This window comes from Lagenorhynchus albirostris, chromosome 5, assembly GCF_949774975.1.
Source record: "Lagenorhynchus albirostris chromosome 5, mLagAlb1.1, whole genome shotgun sequence".
Taxonomy (NCBI): Eukaryota; Metazoa; Chordata; class Mammalia; order Artiodactyla; family Delphinidae; genus Lagenorhynchus; species Lagenorhynchus albirostris.
Genome location: NC_083099.1, coordinates 137386143 through 137403614, shown reverse-complemented (window position 1 = coordinate 137403614; position 17472 = coordinate 137386143). Strand labels below are relative to the sequence as shown.

Sequence of the window (17472 nt, the reverse complement as noted above, 5' to 3'; positions counted from 1 at the left end):
TCCGCCTAGCGAAGGTGTCACCCGCGCACCGACTGGGGCGAGAGTGCGCGTGCGGCCGGGGGATGCGCACACAAAGGGGCTTCTCCCACCTTCGCACAGAAGCCCGGAGGGGGCCACACTTAAAGGAGAACACCAGACAAAGGAAACACACCCACTGAGGCCGACAAAAGCGACCACACACTCCCGCTCTGCACCGGCACCCAACCCGCGCACACACACCGCGGGCGCCACGGCCAACGACGCGGGGCGACGCGCACACACCCACACTCACCACACACCCACGGAGGGGGTGTGGAGGGCCCCTCTCCCCGGGCATCTCGGCTGCAGCGCGACAAGGTGACACATCCGGAAGCCCTGCCGCGCGCCAGGTGTGCACTCACCGGGGCCCGCAGCCCGCGAGCCTTGGACGCGGGCCGCCGCCGCGGCCGCCGCCTCAGGCCCTCCACGTCAGCCAGCGGGCGGGCAGAAGCGGCCGGCGGCGCAGGCGGCAGACGCGTCACGTGGGTCGCAATGCACTTGCGCCGTCGTGCCGCCCCGCCCCCAGCGGCGGAGAGCTGACCGATCCTTCCCGCGCCCGCGCTCGCGCGTTCCTGTCGGACGAGGGTCGCAGTGCGCCTGCGCCCGCGCAGGGGTTGCCTTGGCGACTCGGCCTTTCTCTGTTTTCCTTCTCTCGCCCCCCTGCGGCTCCCTGATCCGCGCCTGCGCAGAGGATTCGGCACGGAGGTGGCCGAACTGTGGGGAGCGGCCGGAGTGGGCGCATGGAAGACCCAAGGTCGAGGGCCAACCCCAGTCCCCGGGCTCGAATGAGAAACAGATCCCACGAGAGGGCAGATCCGGGTCCCGGGCGCCGAGGCCCAGGCCTGAGGAGGCCGCACGGGCCTTCTGTCCCTGCTTGCCCTTCCCTTTTCGCACGGAGGCGAAACCTGCAGAGCTGGAGTGGCGTCAGTCCCTCCCCTGCTCCCTCCTTGCCTCCCCCCACCTTACACTGCGGGAGGTGCGCGCTGTGGCGCGTGTGCTTGTGTGCGTGTGCATGTGAGGTTTGGGGGCTGGTTGCGCCTACAGGCGAGGTATGGGTGCTTGTGTGCACGTGTGCAAGCGGGTGTGCGTTAGAGGTCTGTGTGCAGGTTGCCCGTTGGCAGTGATTTAGGCTGGGAAAAAAACTGCGGAGAGGCTGTGCCCATAGCAAAGCGATGAGGTTATAATAGACCAGTGGTGTGAGTCACTGACAGATGATTGTGTTTCTTTCCCACAGATTATCTAAAGACACAGGGAAAATGGTGGAAAATTCACCGTCGCCATTGCCAGAAAGAGCGATTTATGGCTTTGTCCTTTTCTTAAGCTCCCAATTTGGCTTCAGTAAGTACTTTCCTGATGGATGGCCAGGGCCTTTCTCTGGTGTTCAAGGACAGGAAATTATTGCATTTGTTTGTAGAATGTGTATACAGGAACTGTGATTCTTTCTACCTTTGTCTCTTTGCGAGAAAACCTGGAGAGAACTCTTGTCTGTTAAGAGTGTTCTACATGCCAGACATGAGCCTGAAAGATTTAATCTCAACAGATCTTTAAAATGCAGCACCAGTCAAGATTGCAAAGTGAATGCAACTTGGTCCCTGCCTTTAAGGAGGTCATGGTTTTGTGGACAAGACAGAGGAGTAAATCTACAATTCTCTATCAGTGTGATAAGGGCCATGAGCAGCCAGTGTCGAGACAAGAAATCAAATTGGAAAGTCAGGGAATTCCCTGGGGGTCCAGTGGTTCGGACTCTGTGCTCTCACTGCCAGAGCTCCATTCCTGGTCAGGGAACTGAGATCCTGTGAGCCACGCAGTAGCGTGGCTGAAAAAAAACAAAAAACCCTGAGAGTCAGAGTGAGCTTTCTCACAGGAATTTTGTCTTCACCAATAAGAAGGAAGAAGTGGGAAGGCATTGTGGGGTTTGGAAATGAGTAATCTGGTGTGGCCCCAGTGCAGCCTGTGGGAGGGACAGCAATCAGGTTATAGAAGTCAGCTGCACTTTACATCCTGGGTCTCAATCAGTCCCCATAAGGTCCCATTTTACAGATAAGGAAACTGATGTTTACTGAGACACGATATTCCCAGAGTCACACAGTGGGCCCCATGTCTCTCCCCAAAAGGATTTGAGAATTAGGGAGAAAAGTGGGTGCCCACAGCTTTTTAGAATTTTGTGGAAACCAGAAAGATGGAGTGGTAATGCTTCTGAACCCTAACTACATCAGTATAGCCAACCAAGCTGTTGGCCAGGGGAGTCTATGGAGCGAAGAAGTTATGACTTGAGTTCAATTCCTGACTCCTCCACAGATTAGCTTTGTGGAGGACTGTTTAGTTAACTTCTTTGGTTCTTCAGATTCTTCATCTGTGAAAGGGTGGTGATGTTTATCAAATGCTTATGAAGCATAAGACAGTCCTGTGAGATAGATATTGTCATTACTGTCCTCATTTTGCAGATGAGAATACAGAGGCACACAGGGCTTAAGTAATGTGCTCAAGGTCACACAGCCAGTAAATGATAAAGCTAGAATTTGAACCCAGGCACGCTGGGTTGACTTCACTATGCTACCTCTTATGTCTGTTGTGAAGATTACTTGCCGTAATGTATGCAGAGCACTTAAAAGAATGCATAGGAGCAATAAGTACAGGTTTCTCCCACAATCCAAAAGTAGAGACCATTCCTATGAAACCTTTCGTAAGCAGAAATGGCGTAAAGCAAAGAAACGATTACCTTAGGGCACATCTTGCTAAGCAATGCAGAAGATAAATTGAGATAATGCACTCAATTTGATAAAGATACTCGGTTGAGATCAAGATGTTCACCGACACAGTTCAGAGCTATGGCGGTTTGATGCCGAGATGCTGAGTGTAGCTCTGGGGAAGGAGCCCAGACATGCCACACTCTCCCTGCTCTGGGTGGGCACTGCCTGTATCACGGCTCCCTGCAAAACAAACACTGAATGCTTTTTAAGTAAAAGCAAAAATCCTCTTCAGATTTCCTTTGGTTACCCAAGACAGTTAACTAACGTAGGTCTTTCATAAAAGCGAAATGGCTTAAAGCGAGCTTTCGGAAAGTGGAGATACCTGTATTTATTCAGTGTTAGCTGCTGCTGTTATCGTTATCATCAACATCATCATTTTTGTAAATCCCTGTTCTATAGAGTTATTTGAAGGGTTAGAAACTATGTATTTAAATAAAAGCAATGACTTTAAGACTTAAATCCAATAGTACCCACAACCAGAAATTAATTCTGCAAATTTTTCTTGCGTACTTACCATGTGCCAGCCACTATTACAGGCAACGGAAGAGCAAAACAGCCCCCAACTTCCTGCTTTCACAGCTTTCATTCTGCTAGGGGGGGATTGCCAATGGACAAATTAAATAGTTAAACATGCAGAATGTCAGATGATAATGTGTGCCATGGGGAGAAATTACGCCAGAAAGGAGGATAAGAAGTGGGAGGAGGTTGCCATCGTTAAATACAGCGGTCAGGTGGTGCCTCACTGAGGGATGAGTTGTAAGCACAGACACGAAAAGTGGGAGTTAGCCATGTGGCAATCCAGGGAAAGAGCCTCCCAGAGAAGAGCCAGTGCAAAAGCCCGAGGAGGCCAGTGGTTTCAAGGAACAGATGGAGGTCAGTAAGGTTGAAACCTGAGACAGTGAGGCAGAAAGTAATAGGATAGAGGAGGTCAGAGGCCAGTAGCCAACAGTCATAATGAAACTAGGTGGCGGGTACTCAGGGGTTACATGAGTCTCTCTGTACATTGAAATATTTACTGATTTAAAAAGCTAATTGTCTTAATCTGTTCAGGCTGCTATAACAAAATACTGTAGACTGGGTAGCTTAACCAATCGACATTTATTTCTCACAGCTCTGGAGACGGGGAAGTGCAAGATCAGGATGCCAGCATGGCTGGGTTCTTGGTGAGGGCCCTCCTACAGTTTGCAGACAACCACCTCCTTACCGTATCCTCGTATCCTCATGTAGTAGAGAAAGAAAGGACACTAATCCCATGATGGAGACCCCTCCTTCATGACCTCATCTATACCTAACTGCTTTCCAAAGGGCCCACCTCCAAATCCATCACATTGCGGATTAGGGTTTCAACATATTAATTTGGTGGGGGGGGGACACAAATATTCCGTCCATCACAGTAGTTATAGATTGTGGTAATAGCTTTGAGGGAAATAAAGGGAAATGACAGGGAGTAATGAAGGTGTGGTAGGTGGGACACAGCTGGGAGAGCAAGTGATTGGGGAAAGCCTCTCTTAAGGTGACGTTTGAGCTAAGACATAAAGCAGGCTAAGGAACCATCTGCATTGGAAGAGCCAAAGGAAGATCGTTCCAGGCAGACAGCACTCACTGTAACTACAGTGACCCTGCGTCCGCAAGGTTGTTTGAAGCACAGAAATGAGACACTGTCCAGAGCTGGAGCATAGTGCATGAGGGCTGGACATTGGAGAGGCGGGCCGAGCCAGGTCGTTCAAGTTCTTGCAAGCCCTAGGAAGGATTTTCGATTTTATTCTAAGGGCATTGAAGGATTTGAACTGGCAAGTGATAGGGTCAGATTTGTCTTTTTGGAAAATCTCTCGACGCTGTGTGGAGAATGACTGCTCCAGTATCTCTTTCTTCAGGGTTGGAATGACTAGATCCCACTCTGAAAACCTGGGAGTCGTCTTCACTTGTACTTTTCCTTCTCCGCCAACTCATTCATCTGCTGCTGCCACTGAGCCTGCTGGGGTCTCACTTCTTCCACAGATTCATCCTACATGCAGCCATGACAGTGACGCACTTGAGATCCAGATGTGGACTTCCCTGATTAAAACCTCTCGTTGGAGGCTGGATGGTTATTTCTCTTGGTAGTCTGCTGTAACTGTAAAGTTACCAACAAAATATCCAGTTGTTCCCCTTGCCCAGAGCGTAAAGTCCATGTTCCTCGCCCAAGGTCTTCCATGATCTGGGACCTGTTCAATTTTCCGGCTGGTTTCTCCCTGCCTCGTACTTGATGCCCGAACCACTCCACGCTGCCTGGGGTTCCCCCAAATACGTTGCCTCCGCTTCATGTCGTTTCCAGCGCTCTGGCCACTGCCTGTAAGCCCAGGTTCTCATTCCCGCTCAGTAACGTTTAGCTGTGAGACCTTGGGCAAGTTATTTACATTCCCTGAGCCTCAGTTTTTTTCACCTGTGAGTAAGGATTACTAGCACACACCTCACGGGTCTGGGGAGGGTCCAGTAAGGTAGTGCCTGGGAAGTTCCTGCCACTACATTTGACTCGTTTCTCTCTCCCACATGACTTTGTGAGAATAGAGACCATGTCTCATTTATCTTTATAGCCTCGACCTTCTCATAGTGCCTGGCATATGGCAGATGTACAGTAAATATTCATTCACTTAATTAAACTAAGCACATCATTTCCATTTATGAATTTGCATTTGTTTCCCCACTGTTTGTATTTCTTTTTTTTTTAATAAATTTATTTATTTATTTTTGGCTGCATTGGGTCTTTGTTGCTGCACGTGGGCTTTCTCTAGTTGCGGCGAGCGGGGGCTACTCTTCGGTGCGCGGGCTTCTCACTGCGGTGGCTTCTCTCGTTGCAGAGCATGGGCTCTAGGCACGTGGGCTCCAGTAGTTGTGACACGCAGGCTCAGTAGTTGTGGCTCCCGGGCTCTAGAGCGCAGGCTTGTGGCGCAGGGGCTTAGTTGCTCTGCAGCATGTGAGATCTTCCTGGACCAGGGCTCGAACCCATGTCCCCTGCATTGGCAGGCGGATTCTTAACCACTGCACCACCAGGGGAATGCTGTTTGTATTTCATTAATCTTGAAAACTCAAGCTCCACGCCAGTTCCTTGCCAGCTTTTCCCTCTGCCATCTACCATACCAGCTCTCTCTTCAGATCCCCAGCGCTCTCTCTGTGGTGGTTGCTGGGAACACTGTTTTCTCATATTTCCTTCCTTCCTATCGTCTACAAGCCCAGCATTTTCATCTGGCTAACCCCCTATTCATCCTTTAGGCCCCAATTTAATGACTTCTCCAGGAAATCTTTCCTAACCATTCACATCACCGCCACTGCGGGCTGAGGGCCTTCTTATGTGTTCCGATATCCTCTTTTGTTACTCGCTCGTTAGCACTTATCAGAGTGTATTGAAAACACCAATTTATTCTTCTCTATTCCTTGCTCAATTTTAAGCTCGGAGAGGGCAGAGGCCATCTCTTTCGGGTTCACCATTGTATCGCACACTCCTGACATAGAGAATTCTGTAATACATATTTGTTGAGAAAAATGTTAATCCTTCATCATCACTGAGACAGGCTTGAAATTTCTCTCTGCCACTTACCTTGGACAGAGGATGTAACATGTCTGAGACTCCAGTTCCTCCTCTGTAAAAATGGCTTAATACCTACTAGGATTGTTTTGAGGATTAAATGAAATGATGCATGTAAAGTGCTCAGAAGTGTGCTTAGCCACAGTGAGTGCTCAGAGGTTGGCTGTTATAATAGAGGGACAACAGTAAAGGGTGCCACAGAGACCCGAATTGAGGGAAATAAGATTGTGCTCTAGGAGATAAGGCATGTTGTGGATCAGAACAAGGGTAGATAAATTCACCTTTATGCCCCTAAATGTCTGTACTTTCAACCCTGTGGGGATGAAGTGTTGAACACCGACTACGTATAAAGCAAATTGCTAGGTGCTATAAGGATTACAACAATCACTAAGGCATGATTTCTGCCCTTAAATTGCTTAAAATACAGGGTGAGTAGTGGAAGTTAAGACATGTTTTTTAAAATAACTAAGAGGAGTTGTTTAATGGGTATAGAGTTTCAGATTCACAGGATGAAATAGTTCTAGAAACCTGTTTCACAGCAATACAAATATACCTGACACTACTGAACATTACACTTAAAATGGTTAAGATCGTAAATTTTATGGTTTGGTTTTTTTTTTTTAATTTATTTTTGGCTGCATCAGGTCTTAGTTGTGGCACGTGGGCTCTTTCGTTGCAGCGCGCCAACTTCTCTCTAGTTGTTTTATCTGAACCTTGATAGATTGGATGCGTGCCTTACTGACCTTTTTTCCTTTTTTTTTTTTTCCCTCTTCTGCAGTACTGTATCTTGTGTGGGCTTTTATTCCTGAGTCTTGGCTAAACTCCTTAGGCTTAACCTATTGGCCTCAAAAGTAAGTTCAATGTATTTCTTAAATAAAGTAAGAGTATATCAATGCTGTTTTGAAGGATCAGGTTTTTTCTTAAGACTTATACAAATCTTATATTTATTCTTTTAAGATCCATAAATAGCCGTATAGAAATTTAAAGCTTTTTAAAGACGATTATTGATACGCTTCTATTTAAAGATGGTGGACTAAATGCACATCTTTATCCCTACTTCCTCCCAAAATCTTGTTAAAATAAGCCCATAGAAAAAAATAATTGTTAAGCTATAAACCCACAGGAGCAAATAACGGGATAGTGGAGGTGTATCAATAAAATCTTGGGAAGTGGATTGCAGATAGGTGAGAGGTGACTAACTGAATTTCCACTTTCCCACATTGCTAAAGCAGGGAAGCCAGCCAGAGCCTCTGTGCCCACAACACAGAGAGGCCCAGACATTGGAGGTACGGGTACCTCTTTAACATGATATTTCTGGGTTGGGCTGAAAACAGTGTTTAAAGAGCATTCAACCCTCAAATCCCCCTCCTCAGCCCTTAAAGCTGGAGACCAACCCTCCCCTGCAGAAGACAGGAGTTTTATGCTCTGGAAAGGCTGAGGGAGAGTCTCTAGTCTGGGGGACACTAGGTCTAACTAGGCACGTTACTGAAAACAGGGATCAGTGAAAATCTGCATTGCTGAATAGTGAGATTCCTCCCAAGCACCTTTCCTCACTAGGCTCTCAGGCTTGTGGTTGGCAGGCTTATACCACCCGCCTCCTCCCAGCAAGATAGGAGGGTCCTCCCTGAAGAAGTTGACCAGCTCAAGAGAAAGCGTCTTTAATTTCTGATAATTAGAGATCCTCCAATGGAATGGCCAGGTCTCCCATAGTGTGGGTCTCCAGTTGGCCATCCCAGCCCACATATGCACAGTGCTTCCAATTAGCTTGTTAGTAGTTCATCTTTATTTTTATTTTTATATGTCTCCCCAGCCGCCTCCCTGCCTTCCCAGTACTTCATCTTTAAATATGAATGGGCAACTTATCAGACATTAAAAGAAAGCCTCTAAAATGAAATACAAGAGAAAAAAGCAAGAAAAGAAAAGAGAAAAGAAACTTGAAGAAAATGGAGATAATGCAAAGAGCAGAAGAAAACTTTAAAATAAAATCCTCAGAGATAAAAAAAGATTATAACTATGAAACAACAGGATGCTATAAAATAGGGAATGTTCAGAGAATGACTGCATTTGGAAATTATAAATATGGTAGCCAAAATTAACATTTTAATTGAAGGTTTAGAAGAAACACCTAAAGTAATCTCCAGAAAGTAGGACAGAGTATAGCAAAATAGAAAATAAAGAAAAGATGAAGAAAGTATAACAGCAAAAAAGCTCTTAGAAGTTCCAGAAAGAGAAAACAGTAGGGAAGAAATTATTAAATAATGCACCCAATAAAACATGTGAGGTAGAGCATTTGATGTGTTTAACGGTATTAAGAGGCATACTAGATTCTATCAGAGAATTTGAGGACTGAGTATTGATAGGTACATGAGAAACCAAGCAAACAGACAAAAAGTAGTAATTAATTTCCAGGAAAAACAAAAAATTGTACAAGAAGACATAATAATAATACATTACAGTGCTCAGTTTCAAACATTATTTATATATACATCTTTATCTCCATATTAGGCTGTTCAGAGAAAATGTCTGAAGTTTAAAAAGTCAAGAAATAGTAATAGGAGTATGTTTTGTAGGAAGGTGGAGGTAAACACCAGAAGAAACAGCTTAGGTGCTGAAAGTGTTCCCTGCTGGGAAGAAAGACACCAGGGCTCAAACAGGGGTACAGGATAGCAGCTTCACTGTAGGCCAGTAGAACTATTGGACTGCCTTTTAGGTACATGTATTATTTCAGTCAAAGCTAAAATTAAGTTTAAAAGTGTATTAACTTGGTGATGAACTGTAGAGAACTGCAACTTTTTAGGAAGTCTGTTACCTACTTTAATATTCTTTTCTGCAGATACTGGGCAGTTGTACTGCCTATGTACCTCCTCATTACTGCAGTGATTGGTTATGTGCTCTTATTCGGGATAAACATGATGAGTACCTCTCCACTCAACTCCATTCATACAATCACAGGTAAATTTATATCAAAGGAAAGTGCCGGGGGTTGGAGGAGTCGGGTATTGACACTTTTGTCAAGAAAAGCAGGGACTTCCCTGGTGGTCCTGTAGTTAAGACTCTGCGCTCCTGGGACTTCCCCAGTGGCGCAGTGGTTAAGAATCCTTCTGCCAATGCAGGGGACACGGGTTCGATCCCTGGTCCGGGAAGATCCCACATGCTGTGGAGCAACTAAGCCTGTGTACCACAGCTACTGAGCCTGCACTCTAGAGCCCAAGGGCCACAACTACTGACCCCACGTGCTGCAACTACTGAAGCCCACGTGCTCTGGGGCCCATGTGCCGCAACTACTGAGCCCACATGCTGTGACTACTGAAGCCCATACACCTAGAGCCCGTGCTCCACAACAAGAGAAGCCACCGCAATGAGAAGCCTGTGCACCGCAACAAAGAGTAGCCCCTGCTCACCACAACTAGAGAAAGCCCGCACACAGCAATGAAGACCCAACACAGCCCAAAAAATAGTAATAACAAAAAATAAACCTAGATCATTTAAGAAAAAAAAAAAAGGCTCCGCGCTCCCAGTGCAGGGGGCCCAGGTTCAATCCCTGGTCAGGGAACTAGATCCCGCATGCCACAATTAAGAGCCTGCATACTGCCACTAAAGGAGCCCACATGCCATAACTAAAAAGATCCCACTGCTGCAACTAAGACCCAGCACAGCGAAATAAATAAATAAATAAATATTTTTAAAAAAGAAAAAGCAACAAAGAACAGGCTGTAGTAATTGACACACATCAGCATAGTAAAAAAAAACTGGGAGAAATAAATACGATTATACCAGAGGAAATGTTCACATGGCACAAATAAGCTGTCATGAATATGCTGTTTATTACACTAGTTAACAGGTATATTTTCCCATAAAAACCACAAGTATGTAATATGTTCCTTGGCAACTTTGCCTGAGAGAAACTTCTTTTATCCTAAGCAAGCTGTGTTGATCAAGGGATGACAAAGAGGTCCATACAGGCCTTGTCTGGGAGGAGGAATTTGGGGGTGTGTATCCTCAGGATCACTGTGTACACCTGACCGCAATTAAGTGGATAGAAGAGCCACGGCATGTTTTCTGTAGTTGTTAAGTTCTTTTATTTCAAGTCTAAAGATTAAAGTAGATTCCTGCGAGTTCCCTGATGGCCTGATGGTTAGGATTCCCGGCTTTCACTGCTATGGCCTGGGTTCAGTCTCCTGGTTGGGGAACTGAGATCCCACAAGCCGCGTGGCATAGCCAAAATTTAAAAAAAAAAAATTAGGTTCCTGAACTTGCTTGGATTCTAAGAAGCAAAGTATTTTTTAAGTTCTGGTATGATTTTTTAACTTTTAGATATTGCTTTTCTGATAACCTACTGTGTTCCCTGCATACTTGGCTGGAATTACAGCAAATAGACAATTTGTACAAAGAGGGGAAATTGTTAAGTTTGCATGAATGATTGTACCAAATGATTGGGGTGTTGATATAATTCTGTTCCTATGAGAAATGTACAAATGGGGCTTGAATCATCATTGTACAGTTGAATGAAATATTATTTTTTTTAAATTTATTTTTGGCTGCATTGGGTCTTTGTTGCTGCACGTGGGCTTTCTCTAGTTGTGGCGAGCGGGGGCTACTCTTTGTTGCAGTGCAGGGGCTTCTCATTGCAGTGGCTTCTCTTGTTGCGGAACACGGGCTCTAGGCTTGCGGGCTTCAGTAGTTGCAGCACACGGGCTCAGTAGTTGCGGCACGCAGGCCCTAGAGCATATGGGCTCAGTAGTTGTGGCGCATGGGCTTAGTTGCTCCGCGGCATGTGGGATCTTCCTGGACCAGGGATCGAACCTGTGTCCCCTGCTTTGAAAGGCGGATTCTTACCACAGCGCCACTAGGGAAGTCCCTGAAATATTAATTTCTTACCCAAGTTAGAGGATGCAAAAAGTAACTTGGCTGATTTTTATTCTAATTGGGACATTTCTTCTAAAGAGAGAATTTAAGGGGCCTTTTAATTATGTTAAACATGCTACTTGTCATTATCCAAACATTAGCCTAGTAAACTATGTGGTGGGTCTCCACAAACCACAGAGATTGTTGAAGAAATTGTTTGGGTAAACAGAGCCTTTTGTCCTCTTCTTACAGATAACTATGCCAAAAACCAACAGCCGAAGAAATACCAAGAAGAGGCCATCCCAGCATTAAGAGATATTCCTATTAGTGAAGTAAACCAAATGTTTTTTCTTGAAGCCAAAGAACTTTACACCAAAAACTGAATTGTACATAGACTAATACCAAACATTTATTACAAATTTTTGATGGAAGAATTTCGACCGTAGTAATTTTGACTGTCTTTCTGATTAATATCTAGTATTGAAATGTTAAAAAAAAGAAAGAAAAATGTAAGTTGAACTTCTCTTAGATTAAGTTCTATTAATATTATAAATGTTATCAAATAGTAGTTACTAATAGAGTAAATAAAATACTACATTACCATATGGCAGGTGTCCCTCCAGAGAGGCATTCATGTTGTAATTTTCAAAGGGCAATTGTGTCCTTCCCACTGTTTGTTCTTAGAAGCCCAGAATTCAAACTCCTAGGTTTAGGAGAAGGGCACATTTAATGTGTGTCTCTGCCATCAGATTTGTGTCTCAGGGACGACTGCTTTAGATGGGGCAGTCGACGAAAGCTGCTGCGAGGAGGCAGTTGGGGTTGAGGTTTGATTAGCAAAAACAGGAGCCGTCACATAAAGATTAGAGGGTCAGCAGGGAGCTTCCAGTACCGAGCAGGCAGGACAGAGACCTTGGGTGGGAAGGAGGGAAGGAGCGTGGTGTGTCCTAAGGCCAGGAGGCCAGCAGGGGGCCTAGCACTTGCTGCGGGAGGGTGTGAGGGCTGTGAGGACCAGTGTAAGAAGTCTGAGTTCATCTGTCAGTGTGATGGGTTTGAGGCCCTTCACATACTGAGCCATTAGGAGGCTTTGAGGAAAAGTGTGTCACGGCCTGATCTGTGTTTTTTAAAAGCCACTGGGGGGAGTTCCCTGGCAGTCCAGTGGTTAGGACTCTGCGCTTTCACTGCAGGTTCACTCCCTGGTTGGGGAATTAAGATCCCACAAGCCGCTGGGTGCGGCCAAAAAAAATAAAATAAAAGCCACTGGGCGGTGGGTGGAGGGTAGGTTCAGATGGGGGAATTGGGGACAGGGAAGAGTGTGGAGGTAGGGAGACCGGTCAGGAGACGATTGCATTAGTCCAGGCAGAAAATACTTGCCGCGTAGAGCAGAGTGGTAGCTGTGGAGCTGCGGGGGAGCGCGTAGCTTTGCAGCATTTGTTGGAGGCAGCTGACTGGGTAGGTGGATCTGACTGTACAGGGCAGGCAGGCTACTGAGAGGAGTTGTGGTCAAGAGTCATTCCTAGGTTTATTTAAATTACTGAACTGACTAGATGATTGCACCTTCTACTGAATCAGACAGATTTGGGGAAGTGCAGTTGAGGGGGTTGGAGGATTTGGTAACTAACTATGGATTAGTTTGAGCAACGCCGCCGTATTAATATCTGGGTATGTCTCGTGTAAGATTAAGAAGCTTAGATAGAAACGTTTAAAAGAAACAAGCCACCGATAACTTAGCAGGAGTATACTCACAGTTGGCCAGGGGGACCAAATCTAAATTCATCTAGCACTCAGTGCCGCCTATCTTTTGACAACTTAAATCTCTACCCAGGTTTGGAGCCACACATTTTAATTTATGCAAATTTAACTATATTTTCTGTATTTAAAAATAAAAAAGGAAAGAGAGAAAAGGAAAAGAAACTAATAATTTTAAAGAGTTGGGAAAACTGGGACTTCCATTTCAATAACCATATCCCTGCCCAGTAAGCATGAGATGGGTAACGTGAATCTGCTGTTTCTGTTCCCTAATGAGTCCCTGTTCCTGTATTAATTTAGGGTAAGGGCACGTCACCACACTGAAGAGCATTTTGAGGGGACCAGCCAACTCTGTCAAGGGTAGAATGGTAAATAAATTGTGTCCTGTTTATACAATGGAAAACGACACAGCCATGCAAACAAGAATGAAATGACTGCTCTACCTAGCAACGTGAGTGAATTTCACAATGTCAGGCATAAAAAGCCAGATATAAAGGAATATATATATATATATACACACACACACACACACACACACATATATGTATATATATATATACTGTATGATGCCATTTATATGAAGTTCAAAATCAGGAAAATAATTTTTAAACCTATGGTGATATATATGAGAATAGTGGTATTAACTAGGAGGCAGCATGAGAGAATCTGCTGGTGATTTGGAAATGCCCTACATCTTGATTTGGGTGGTAGTTACCTGGGAATCACGTATGTTTAGAAAAATAGTTATTATCATTAAGATTTGTGCTCCTAATGTAAGTTATACATCAATAATGAGGTAAAGAACAGTACTGTGCCCCATCCCCAGAAATTTTGATTCATTGTTCTGGAGCAGGGCCCAGGCCAGGGTAATTTTTAATGTCACCCAGACACTTATAACAGGCAGTCAGGGTCAGAACTTCTGCCTTCGTTGATTGGACTTAACTGACCCTGTGGTCAACCAGGGCAATGGCCATTCACTTTGGAAGAGAAAGTGGCAGTTAACAGAGCTGTCCTCTTCCCACCAAACTGGAGGCTGCAATTCCGTTGAAGGTCATGATCAATTTAGTGCACCTGCCGCTTTATACTCATAAAGAGTAAGAGACCCAAAGAGTTTCTGTGTATGTGGATTATATAGAGAAATTAAAGTAGAAATTTTAAAAATATTTGTTTATAAATAATAAACCTGTTACATTTTGTTGTATTTAAGTAACATTTTATGAAAAATAACTGTATTTTCCAGAACAAATTTAGTGAGACAAGTAGAATTGTTTAACATTTTTGCAGATCTGTTTAACATCTGGCTTAGAGGAAGACAGCTGGGTTCTCATATCTGCATCTGCATTCTGTTCTGGTAGCACATGCCACAAAGCCTCTGGAAAACTCCACTGCATACTCACAAGAGAGTGAGTGTGAGGAAGACAAATAGCATCTTACTATTATTATGAAGATGGTTTTGACCTCAGAGACCCCCTGAAAAGACGACACTTTGAGAACCACTGGTTAGTGGGCCTCAACTAGAGTGTGTGTGTGTGTGTACTAGAGTAGAATACATTATAGCGGAGCACATTGCACTTGGTAAATATCTTGATTGAACACCTTTTGTGGTCACTTCGGATCCTCTCTGTCCCACGTCTTATTCCAGCCACTGATGCTGCTTTGACCAGATCCACACAGGTGCCACCTGCCAGTGCACCCTGGAAGCAGGGGGAGTTGACACCATAGGACACCATGGGCAGGCGTTAAGCTCCCAAAGAACTGGTTCTGAGCTGCCTTTCCTGAGCTCCAGGCAGGTCTTAGGAGCTTGAGCTGTGGTTACCATGGCAGTGGTGAGCTCAGTATTGGCTCCTTGTCTTTGTTTTCCTTCCTTGCTTCCCACTCCTCCCTAGTGTCACTTTTCAAATAAACTGCCTACACAAGCCTTTGTCACAGGCTCTGCTTTGAGGGGAGCCCCGGCTGACAGGTTTGTATTTTGTAAAAATGTTGCTTCGGTTATAGGGCCATGATGTCTGATGCACTTCCCTGCTGCATCTCATCATTTAAGAAAAACACTTGAAAGACACTGTGTTTTGCAGTGAGCCCAACTAATAGCATAAAATACTCCGAATAAAAAATGTCAGTGATAGGGCTTCCCTGGTGGCACAGTGGTTGAGAGTCTGCCTGCCGATGCAGGGGACACGCGTTCGTGCCCCGGTCCGGGAAGATCCCACATGCCGCGAAGCAGCTAGGCCTGTGAGCCATGGCTGCTGAGCCTGCGCGTCTGGAGCCTGTGCTCCGCAACAAGAGAGGCCACAACAGTGAGAGGCCCGCGTACCACAAAAAAAAAAAAAAAGTCAGTGATAGAAAACTTGCAATTAGATTGCAAGTAATTAGATTCTCCAGTAATTAGATTCTCAGTGAGAATTAAAAGTCCAAATATGAAACGATCTATGAAAAGCCAATAGAATTCAAATCCAAAATTCTGCCCTCCCTCATTTCTTGTTTTCTAGTTGTGTTTTTTCTTTTCTGCTCACTTCTTTTTTTAATGTATTTATTTATATTTTATTTCTGGCTGCGTTGGGTCTTCGTTGCTGCACATGGCCTTTCTCCAGTTGCGGTGAGCAGGGGCTACTCTTCCTTGCGGTGCACGGGATTCTCATTGCGGTGGCTTCTCTTGTGGAGCACGGGCTCTAGGTGCACAGGCTTCAGTAGCTGTGGCTCTTGGATTCTAGAGCGCAGGCTCAGTAGCTGTGGCGCACGGGCTTAGTTGCTCTGCGGCATGTGGGATCTTCCAGGACCAGGGCTCGAACCCATGCCCCCCTGCGTTGGCAGGCAGATTCTTAACCACTGCGCCACCAGGGGAGTCTGCTCCCTCATTTCTTTTTCTTTTTTTTTTAACATCTTTATTGGAGTATAATTTCCTCATTTCTTGACCCGCCTTCTTTTAGCCAGAAGGTTCTCAATCAAGTGCCTGGATTTTCTCAAGAAGCTGCTCCCTAGGCGTCCATCAGAACAGGCGTCACTCCTAAAGCAAATGGATTCAATCAAAAATGTCTTGTATATCGCACTTTTTCAAAGAGTCGGTAGGACACACAATATCATATTATCAGCCCTGTGCCTTAGAAAACCCAACCAAATCAACTGCTACAGCAGTTATCCCAGAACCTGATATATTGAACAGTACAGGCCCCTACTAGTCAGTAACCGCAGTGCAGCTGCGTGGAACATGGGGAAAGGGCAGCGGAAAAGGAGTGGTTCTTGATTTGTCTTCCCAGCTTACAGGTCAGGCTGGGCAGTTGTCAAGATGCTCAGTCACTCAGTGTAAAACCTAGTTGGGTTAATGGTGGCCCCATTAATTAATACTACCTGGGAATGGGCAGAAATTTACTTATCCCACCTCTTCTAATCAGGATAGTCTAAGTCAAAAGGCAACAAAATTTCATTTTTCGAAGAACAGAACTTTGAGATAGCCACCAAATGGGACCATGGAGAAAGGGACAGCCGGTGTCTCGGGTCACCTGTATGGACTCCTGACCAGGACCACGTGCTCTCCCCGCCATGCCTCATAACCACAGAAGTCTCAGTGTGCCAGGGATGTGGTGGAAACCTCAGGGACCAAAGGAGCCACGGAGTCAGAGGTGACGGCATTATAGAAAATGCAGTTGTAATTCCTGAACAAGGGCATTTGTGGGCCAAGATTTATTATCTCTGTTTCCCATGAAACAGAGGAAAAACCCTTTCCGATAATTCAGTACCTGTCTCCCGCTACTTCTGCAAATCCGGAGTACCCCGGCTCTGCTTGTGTAGGTCACAGTCACAGAGGGTCACGTGGCCAGGGCTGGATGACGCCAGCCTCACGGTGACTCACACATCGCCACTCGAGTTAGCAAGGCTGTTCACGCAGCCTCGCACGTCAGAGGCAGCTGTGAGTCAGCCCGCATCAGCTGCTGCTTGGCTTCAAGGGGCCCCTCCTACCCTCTGACATTTCGGCTTCCAGCACCGCCTGTTCTCACTGTTCTCCAGTGACGCTCCTAGGGTGGCATGCGGGAGGCACAATCATCCCTCACCACCCTTCTGTGAAGGAGAAGCGCCCGACAGGAATTAAAATACAGTATATATTCACGTGATAAACCTGAAGTTCAAAGCAGGCTTTCTTCCCGAAAACTGATATGGGGGGGTCTGGGCCTGCCGATCTGGAGGCTCACCAGCTGCGTGCACGAGGCAGTGTGCTGGGCTGCAAACTGGGAGGTCCGGGCAGAGGGCAGACAGCTCGAGAGCAGTCACCTTTGCCCGTTTCCACCCATGGGCTAAATTGCACCTGTCCCATGAGGGTAAGGAGTAAGGGGTAGAGAAAATGGCAGAAACCTCTTCCCCAGGACTTCCCCAGGAAGAACACTCAGTGTTCTCTCTCAGTGTTTCAGCCACTGAGATAGAAATGAGGAGAAAGACCATGGTTCCCCAGCACTGGCCACTTAGGTTGTCTCCTGTTTTGCCCTATTTTAAATAATCAGTACAGCAAACATCTTTGTGGAATTGTGTCCCTGGACTAGGTTCCTTACATTGGAATTATTACAG

General features: G+C 45.7%; 2 protein-coding genes across 4 annotated transcripts in view; one reads left to right on the top strand and one right to left on the bottom strand.

The window, feature by feature from the left end:
- TTC3 (tetratricopeptide repeat domain 3) overlaps positions 1-331 on the bottom strand; it is a 139027-nt gene extending 138696 nt beyond the window's left edge. The window contains exon 1 of the mRNA XM_060150918.1: positions 262-331. Coding sequence (XP_060006901.1) covers positions 262-316 — 55 coding nt within the window. The 5' untranslated portion in view covers positions 317-331. The remainder of the gene's footprint in view (positions 1-261) is intronic.
- A 243-nt stretch (positions 332-574) lies between these two features.
- On the top strand, positions 575-14838 carry PIGP (phosphatidylinositol glycan anchor biosynthesis class P). Of its 3 annotated transcripts, none has more exons than XM_060150921.1 (5): positions 575-723; positions 1253-1356; positions 7109-7181; positions 9164-9282; positions 11428-14838. In XM_060150921.1, the coding sequence occupies exons 2-5, from the start codon at positions 1275-1277 to the stop codon at positions 11556-11558; spliced, it is 405 nt and encodes a 134-aa protein (XP_060006904.1). In that variant the 5' UTR covers positions 575-723; positions 1253-1274; the 3' UTR covers positions 11559-14838. The 3 variants fall into 3 exon arrangements, 2 of the variants coding, with proteins under 2 accessions (XP_060006904.1, XP_060006903.1); XM_060150920.1 differs by having other exon boundaries at positions 594-772; XR_009540817.1 differs by lacking the exon at positions 575-723 and having other exon boundaries at positions 1235-1356; positions 11428-11684; positions 14206-14838.
- The last annotated feature ends 2634 nt before the right edge of the window (positions 14839-17472 follow it).